This window comes from Salvelinus sp. IW2-2015, linkage group LG31, assembly GCF_002910315.2.
Source record: "Salvelinus sp. IW2-2015 linkage group LG31, ASM291031v2, whole genome shotgun sequence".
Lineage (NCBI taxonomy): Eukaryota > Metazoa > Chordata > Actinopteri > Salmoniformes > Salmonidae > Salvelinus > Salvelinus sp. IW2-2015.
The window spans coordinates 20,127,378-20,136,251 of NC_036870.1; the positions used below are offsets into that span (position 1 = coordinate 20,127,378).

Below are 8,874 nucleotides of genomic sequence, written 5' to 3' on the forward strand. Positions count from 1 at the left end.
TATACAGTGCCTTGCAAAAGTATTCACCCCCCTTGGCGTTTTTCCTATTTTGTTGCATTACAACCTGTAATTTAAATAGATTTTTATTTGGACTTCAAATAACTTGTTTCAAAAAAGAAATAAAAAATTAAATGGAAAAGTGGTGCGTGCATATGTATTCACCCCATTTGCTATGAAGCCCCAAAATAAGATCTGGTGCAACCAATTACCTTCAGAAGTCACATAATTTGTTAAATAAAGTCCACCTTTGTGCAATCTAAGTGTCACATGATCTGTCACATGATCTCAGTATATATACACCTGTTCTGAAAGGCCCCCCGAGTCTGCAACACCACTAAGCAAGGGGCACCACCAAGCAAGCGGCACCATGAAGACCAAAGAGCTCTCCAAACAGGTTGTCCCTGACAACTTTGGGTTGGGTTAGGGTTAGGTTATAAAAAAATATCCGAAACTTTGAACATCCCACAGAGCACCATTAAATCCATTATTAAACATGTTTAAGAATATGGCACCACAACAAACCTGCCAAGAGAGGGCCGGCCACCAACACTTACGGACCAGGCAAGGAGGGCATTAATCAGAGAGGCAACAAAGAGACCAAAGATAATCCTGAAGGAGCTGCAAAGCTCCACAGCGGAGATTGGAGTATCTGTCCATAGGACCACTTTAAGCCGTACACTCCACAGAGCTGGGCTTTATGGAAGAGTGGCCAGAAAAAATAAGCAAACATGTTTGGTGTTCGCCAAAAGGCATGTGGGAGACTCCCCAAACATTTGGAAGAAGGTACTCTGGTCAGATGAGACAAAAATTTAGCTTTTTGGCCATCAAGGAAAACACTGTCTGGCGCAAACCCAACACCTCTCATCACCCCGAGAACACCATTGGCAGGAACTGGGAAACTGGTCAGAATTGAAGGAATGATGGATGGTGCTAAATACAGGGAAAGTCTTGGGGGAAACCTGTTTCAGTCTTCCAGAGATTTGAGACTGGGACGGAGGTTCACCTTCCAGTAGGACAATGACCCTAAGCATACTGCTAAAGCAGCACTCGAGTGGTTTAAGGGGAAACATGTAAATGTCTTGGAATGGCCTAGTCAAAGCCCAGACCTCAATCCAATTCAGAATCTGTGGTATGACTTTAAGATTGCTGTACACCAGCGGAACCCATCCAACTTGAAGGAGCTGGAGCAGTTTTGCCTTGAAGAATTGGCAAAAATCCCAGTGGTTAGATGTGCCAAACTCATAGAGACATACCCCAAGAGACTTACAGCTGTAATTGCTGCAAAAGGTGGCTCTACAAAGTATTTAATTTGGGGGGGTGAATAGTTATGCATGCTCAAGTTTTCTGCTTTTTTGTATTATTTCTTGTTTGTATCACAATAAAACATATTTTCCATCTTCATAGTGGTAGGCATGTTGTGTAAATCAAATGATACAAAACCCCCCAAAAATCTATTTTAATTCCAGGTTGTAAGGCAACAAAATAGGAAAAATGCCAAGGGGCGTGAATACTTTCGCAAGCCACTGTAACTGCAGAAACACAACTGTTTAAATATACACTGAATTAAAATATAAACACAACATGCAACAATTTCAAAGATTTGACTGAGTTTCATATAAGGAAATCAGTCAATTGAAATACATTAATTAGGCCCTAATCTATGGATTTCACATGACTGGGAATCTGTTGGTCACAGATACGTAAAAAAAAATGTAGGAGCATGGATCAGAAAAACCAGTCAGTATCTGGTGTGACACACACATTTCCTTCCCATGGAGTTGATCAGGCTGTTGTGGCTTGTGGAATGTTGTCCCATTCCTTTTCAAAGGCTGTGCAGAAGTTGCTGGATATTGGCGGGAACTGGAACACGCTGTCATACGCATCCCAAACATGCTCAATGGGTGACATGTCGGGTGAGTATGCAGGCCATGGAAGAACTCTGACATTTTCAGCTTCCAGGATTTGTGTACAGATCCGTGCATTATTATGCTGAAACATAAGGTGATGGCGGCAAATGAATGGCACAGCAATGGGCCTCAGGATCTCGTCACGGTATCTCTGTGCATTGAAATTGCCATCGATACAACTTTGACATCAGCAAACCGCTCGCCCACACGACACCATACAGATGAAACCGGGATGTATCCATGAAGAGCACACTTCTCCAGCGTGCCAGTGGCCATCGAAGGTCAGCATTTTCCCACTGAAGTCGGTTACGACACCGAACTGCAGTCAGGTCAAGACCCCGGTGAGGACGACGAGCACAGAGATCAGGTTCCCTGAGACAGTTTCTGACAGTTTGTGCAGAAATTCTTTGGTTGTGCAAAACCTCAGTTTCACCAGCTGTCCGGCTGGTCTCAGATGATCCCGCAGGTGAAGAAGCTGGATGTGGAGGTCCTGGGCTGCGGTTGTGAGGCCGTTTGGACGTACTGCCAAATTCTCTAAAACGTGGAGGCGGCTTATTGTAGAGAAATTAACATTAAATTCTCTGACAACAGCTCTAGTGGACATTCTTGCAGTCAGCATGCCAATTGTGCACTCCCTCAAAATTTGAGACATCTGTGGCATTGTGTTGTGTGACAAAACTGCACATTTTAGAGTGGCCTTTTATTGTCCCCAGCACCTGTGTAATGATCATGCTGTTTAATCAGCTTCTTGGTATGCCACACCTGTCAGGTGGATGGATTATCTTGGCAAAGGAGAAATGCTCAATAACAGGGAGGAAAACAAATTTGTGCACAAAATTTGAGAGAAATACAAAACAATGTGTGGACAATTTCTGGTATATTTTATTTCAGCTCATGAAACCAACACTTTACATGTTGCGTTTATATTTTTGTTTAGTATAGAACACCACCACTCTATTTCACCGTGATTGTTGTAAATGAGTGTTCCAGTACTAATAACAATGAATGAATATAGTGTTATATACCGTATATACCGCAAATGTGTTTTATGTGTTAAATCTTAACATGTAAAAAAGCTTGTGAATAATAATAGTTTTGCATATTCAATCAAAAGACTGTTTAGTCAATAAATTACATAATTACACATATCAATGTAAGAGCTAACGAGCGAACGAGTGTGACTCAGTGGACAACTCTTTTGTTAGAATAAGAACATAAACAACCAGTATGAGCATAGTGATGTAGAAACCATATTGAAACACTAATGCTTTTTTTATTCATTTAAGCAATTGAAATTCTCTGGAGTTCTCTGAAGTAAGAAGCAGGAAAAGCTTCTGACCACAAAGACTGTTTAACCTCTATCCCTTTCCTCTGTTCCTCCTTCCCTGTCTCCATTCCAGCAGTGGGTATATTGATCTTTTCATAATTCCTCACTCACTGACCACTCTGAAACCACTATCCATTTCCCTTTGTCTATAGTCGTTTAGAAAAATAAGACTAATGAAACTTTAACACACAGACAAAACATTAACAAGACTCTTAAAAGTGAACTGACTTATTATTCTCATTGAGATCAGGGTTGGGGGGAGAGAGAAAGAGAGAGTGGAAGAGAAAAAGAAAGAAGGAGAAAGAGTTGATCATCTATTTCATGAATTTGGTGGAAAATCTTTACCATTAGCAATGGTACATATTCAACATTATCTCACAATCCATTATTACTTAGGAAGAAAGGTTTAGACTACAGTTAGCGGTGCTACATGATACTAGTAATCTAAATACATGGTGATGAAGAAGCTCCAAATCCAGCTGACATGACAATCACATGACGTATAAGTTTCATCTAACTTACTCAGCAAATTGTCAAAGACTGCAGCTACCCAAGTCATAGACTGTTCTCTCTGCTACCACATGGTAAGGGGTACCAATACACCAAGTCTGAAACCAACAGGATCCTGAACAGATTCTACCCCCAGGCCATAAGACTGATCAATAGTTAACCAAATAGCTACCCAGACTATCTGCATTGACCCTTTTTGCACTAACACTTTTGACTCGTCACATACGCTGCTCCTTCTGTTTATTATCTGTCTTGTTTCCTAGTCACTTTATCCCTCCCTATATGTACATATCTACCTCAATTAACAATTTACCCATACACATTGACTCAATACTGGTACCCCGTGTATATAGCCAAGTTATCGTTACTCATTGTGCATTTATTCCTTGTGTTATTATTACTTTTTTTCTCTCTGCATTGTTGGGAAGGGCCCTTTAGTAAGACTTTCACTGTTAGTCTACACCTGTTGTTTACAAAGCATGTGACAAATACAATTTGATTTGAACTACATACATTACGCTTAGTCTACATGTGAGGAGCTTATCCCCCACTGGGCGCATCAATTCAATGTCTATTCCACATTGGTTCAATGTCATTTCATTGACTACAGCAGGGAGAAGTAGCTGTGTTCAAGGGCTAGAGAGGAAAAGTTTGAGCTATTATGGAAGATCATTGTTGATTGTTAGCACTAGTTTGGTAGCTGGTTAAACAGAAGCAGACAGCAGGGTAGCCATTTGGTTTTGGAGCTGGAAGGATAAGCATCGGATAGAACTAGAAGACTAATTCATTGTCAGTAGCTGAGAAAGGTGACTGGTTGTCATTTGTCAATAGCTAGACCAGGAGTACCAATAGTTTGTAGGATTTTGAAAAACTAGCTATAGTACCAGAGGTCTAACAGGTAAGTAACAAGTAAGAAGTTCAGTCTCCTGGGGAAACTAGTTGGTTAGGGTTAATATTAGGGGTCAGGGGTTAGATGCCAGAGGTCCCAGCCTCTACTTGAGGCTCTTCTCTTTAGGCATTTTGTTAGGAGGCAGGAGTAGTTCTGAGTCCTCCTGGGGCCCCGGGCCCTTCATCGCCATACTGGCCCCTACCATAGCTGGATAACTCCTGTTCCTCCTCATCCCCTCTGGTCCAAAGGGCGACCCGGGCCTCCGTAGCCCACCCAGAGGCCCCAGGAGGGGGCTTGGTCCCCCGGTTACACCCCCTGGTCCTGGAGGACACCCAGCCACACCCAGGCGCCTCACCTTGTCCACCAGGTTCAGGTTATGAACTGTGACGCTAACATCTGTCTGGCTCTCACAGTCTCTCCCCCTCTGCTGCCTCCTGCTCCGGCTGCTCCCCATCCCCCCCGCTACTTCCTTCAGAATGGACCGTGCCGGCTTGGAGGCCAGGAAGTTGTCATAGGAAGGAGACTTGAAGTCGAAGCCCGCGGGGGTGTTGGTCCCCGAGGATGGGGGGTCGTGTCCTGTGGGGGAGTTGGGGGGAGTGGAGGGGCGGAGGGAGTCGGGGTGGGGGGCTGGGTGGAGGTTAGGGGTGATAGAGGTACTGAACAGCACCCCTCCGCTCCCCACCCCGGGCCCGCCAGCCCTGTCCAGCCCTGGTCTGGTGGTGGTACATGGCTGCAGAGATGCCTCTCTCTGCAGAAGGCGCACTAATCCCAGAGAGGTACTGGTGGTACGTGTGGCTTCCCTGAAGAAGGGGAAATCATATACACACACGGGCAGGTGCACACACACACACAACACACAACACACACACACACACACACACACACACACACACACACACACACACACACACACACACACACACCACACACACACACACACACACACACACACACACACAAAGTCCTGGAATGGACGTAGTAGCTAGAGTCAATCTATCAAGTTTTATATATTGTGTGTGTGTGTGTGTGTGTGTGTGTGTGTGTGTGTGTGTGTGTGTGTGTGTGTGTGTGTGTGTGTGTGGTGTGTGGTGTGTGTGGTGGTGTGTGTTGTGTGTGTGTGGTGTGGTGTGTGTGTGTGTACCTGAGGTTGGTAGAGGACTCAGAGGTCGTAGTAGACTCATCCTGCGGGGGTGTGACAGGGCGTTGCAGCGGGAGTGGCCAGGATAGATGATGTCATCACACAGGATGACGAGACATGCCGGGGTTAACACTGGAGAGGAGGGAAGGGAGAACAAACCATTTAAAAAAGACGTGCAGAGAAAGAACAGAGAACATCACAACAATTGTGATCTATTAGATAACGTGTGGACAGTGAACAAGTGTACACTTTAGAGAGAAGAGGGAGAAGGAGGGTATGGTGGTAAGAGAAGGAGGAGAGGGAGGTGTTATGGTGGTAGCAGAAGGAGGAGAGGGAGGTGTATGGTGGTAGAGAAGGAGGAGAGGGAGGTTATGGTGTAGAGAAGGTGGAGAGGAGGTGTATGGTGGTAGAGAAGGAGGAGAGGAGGGTGTATGGTGGTAGAGAAGGAGGAGAGGGAGTGTATGGTGGTAGAGAAGGAGGAGAGGGAGGTGTAGGTGGTAGAGAAGGAGGAGATAGTGGTATGGTGGTAGAGAAGGAGGAGAGGTAGGTGTATGTGGTGAGAAGGAGGAGAGGGAGGTGTATGGTGGTAGAGAAGGAGGAGAGGGAGGTTGTATGGTGGTGAGAAGGAGGAGAGGGAGGTGTATGGTGGTAGAGAAGGAGGAGAGGAGGTGTATGGTGGTAGAGAAGGAGGAGAGGGAGGTGTATGGTGGTAGAGAAGGAGGGATGGAGGTGTATGGGCTGTCTCTGTACCTGGGTGTGACGCGGGTCAGCTCATCAGTTGGGTGTAGGATACGACAGGTAGTAAAGGTGTAGGTAGAGCTGGTATGGGCCATGCATTTACCTGGGTAGTACACAGCTGAAAACACAAAGACACAAACACACAGAATAGTCTATCTTTCTCCGTACCTTTCTGGCTGGAAAAGTGGCAGTGAACCACTGAACCACTCAGTGAACCACTGAACCACTCAGTGAACCACTCAGTGAACCACTGAACCAGTGTGTATATGACTGAACCAGTCAACCACTCAGTTAACCACAAAACCACTAAACCACTTTCTCTTTCTCTATCGCTCTCTCTCTGTCTTTTGAATCGCTCTCTCTCTATCTCTTTGAAATAAATGGTTAAGTATTCTTAGTATCTAACGTGTTGTTGTAGCATCTATCATAGTATCTGTATGTGCATATAGAAACATACCTGCAGGATCAGTGTTGCTTAGGTGAGGGGAGGGAGGAGGGGGTTAAGGGTGAGGCGAGGTGGCTGGGGGGGTAGAGGGTGAGGAGGGTGAGGCTGAAGGGGGAGGGCGGGGAGGCGGAGGCTGAGGAGGTGGGGAGACTCTGGAAGTATTGCTCTCCTGGTTCATCCTCCTCGAAACCACCCCATGGATACACCTGCAACACCCAACGCACACACACACCCATGGGAAACACACACACACACACACACACAACACACACACACACACACACACACCACACACACACACACACACACACACACACACACACACAACACACACACACACACACACACACACAGGTTATTCCATATACACACACACCATGGGAAACACACACACACACACACACAAACACACAGGTTATTCCATATACACACACACCCATGGGAAACACACACACACACACACACAAACACACAGGTTATTCCATATACACACACACCCATGGGAAACACCACACACACACACACACACTTACCTGTTCCAGCTCTAGTTCCAGAGGCCTGAAGCCTTTAGGTACAACCCCAGGTCTAGCATCCAAGATCACTCCTAAGTGGGGCTGAGCCAACTGCTGCAGTGGTGAAGGGTCGCAGAGCCTGGAGAGGACAGGACCAAGAGGGAAATACAAAGGGTGAGAGAAACATATTACATACAAGACAGCAAACACACACACATACATTTTCACAATTTTGCTAAATATGGTTAATTTGAGAGAAGTGAGGAAAGTGGGTATGTTTTTATTGTACTGCATGAAAACATCTCCAACTGTAGACTATGGAGGACCTGAGCCTAGGACCATGCCTCAGGACTACCTGGCATGATGACTCCTTGCTGTCCCCAGTCCACCTGGCCGTGCTGCTGCTCCAGTTTCAACTGTTCTGCCTGCGGCTATGGACCCTGACCTGTTCACCGGACGTGCTTACCTGTCCCAGACCTGCTATTTTCAACTCTCTAGAGACAGCAGGAGCGGTAGAGATACTCTCAATGATTGGCTATGAAAAGCCAACTGACATTTACTCCTGAGGTGCTGACTTGTTGCACCCTCGACAACTACTGTGATTATTATTATTTGACCTTGCTGGTCATTTATGAAATATCTTGGCCATGTTCTGTTATAATCTCCACCCGGCACAGCCAGAAGAGGACTGGCCACCCCTCATAGCCTGGTTCCTCTCTAAGTTTCTTCCTAGGTTTTGGCCTTTCTAGGGAGTTTTTCCTAGCCACCGTGCTTCTACACCTGCATTGCTTGCTGTTTGGGGTTTTAGGCTGGGTTTCTGTACAGCACTTTGATATATCAGCTGATGTAAGAAGGGCTATATAAATACATTTGATTTGATTTGATTAAAGCCATAAAAGTAAAGCCCAACACAAAGCTAGGGAGGCTGCAGAGAAAGATGAGACTGCAGAGAAAGATGAGACTGCAGAGAAAATAAAAAAAACACACAGAAGTGAAAGAATAAAGAGATAAAAAGAAGAGAATGAGGTCAGGTTTTTATTGAAGATGCAGAGTAAAAGTTGAGTTAAACAGAAGATGAAAAATGAACAAAGGATTTCATTAAAATTAGTAAATGAGATGAAAGAAATGTAAGTATTATAACAAGAAAGAAAGTAGCAGGGAAAAGTACACCAAAACAGATGGAACGGTGAACTAAAGACAAAATAAATAGACTCAGATATCTAACATATTTAGGGGGTGGTAAAGTTGACTAAAACATTCATGTTACATCAAATGTTATCATGTTGTATGTTTCTCCCCTCACCAGCAGAGGGTAGCAGCAGCACAACAAAACACCACACTGCTCATGATTAAACTTATATTTTTAGGTTATCCCCAGCCAGCCTCTAGGCTGAGGGTCTCTATAGTA

General features: G+C 45.0%; 1 protein-coding gene across 1 annotated transcript in view; it reads right to left on the minus strand.

The window, feature by feature from the left end:
- Positions 1–2,765: 2,765 nt before the first annotated feature.
- The window catches only part of LOC111956126 (trafficking kinesin-binding protein 1), a 26,465-nt gene continuing 20,356 nt past the window's right edge, over positions 2,766–8,874 (minus strand). Inside the window, 12 exon segments of the mRNA XM_070436327.1 lie at positions 2,766–5,343; positions 5,345–5,384; positions 5,387–5,433; positions 5,775–5,796; positions 5,799–5,825; positions 5,828–5,887; positions 5,890–5,903; positions 6,522–6,627; positions 6,967–7,094; positions 7,096–7,160; positions 7,488–7,585; positions 7,588–7,605. Coding sequence (XP_070292428.1) covers positions 4,737–5,343; positions 5,345–5,384; positions 5,387–5,433; positions 5,775–5,796; positions 5,799–5,825; positions 5,828–5,887; positions 5,890–5,903; positions 6,522–6,627; positions 6,967–7,094; positions 7,096–7,160; positions 7,488–7,585; positions 7,588–7,605 — 1,232 coding nt within the window. The 3' untranslated portion in view covers positions 2,766–4,736.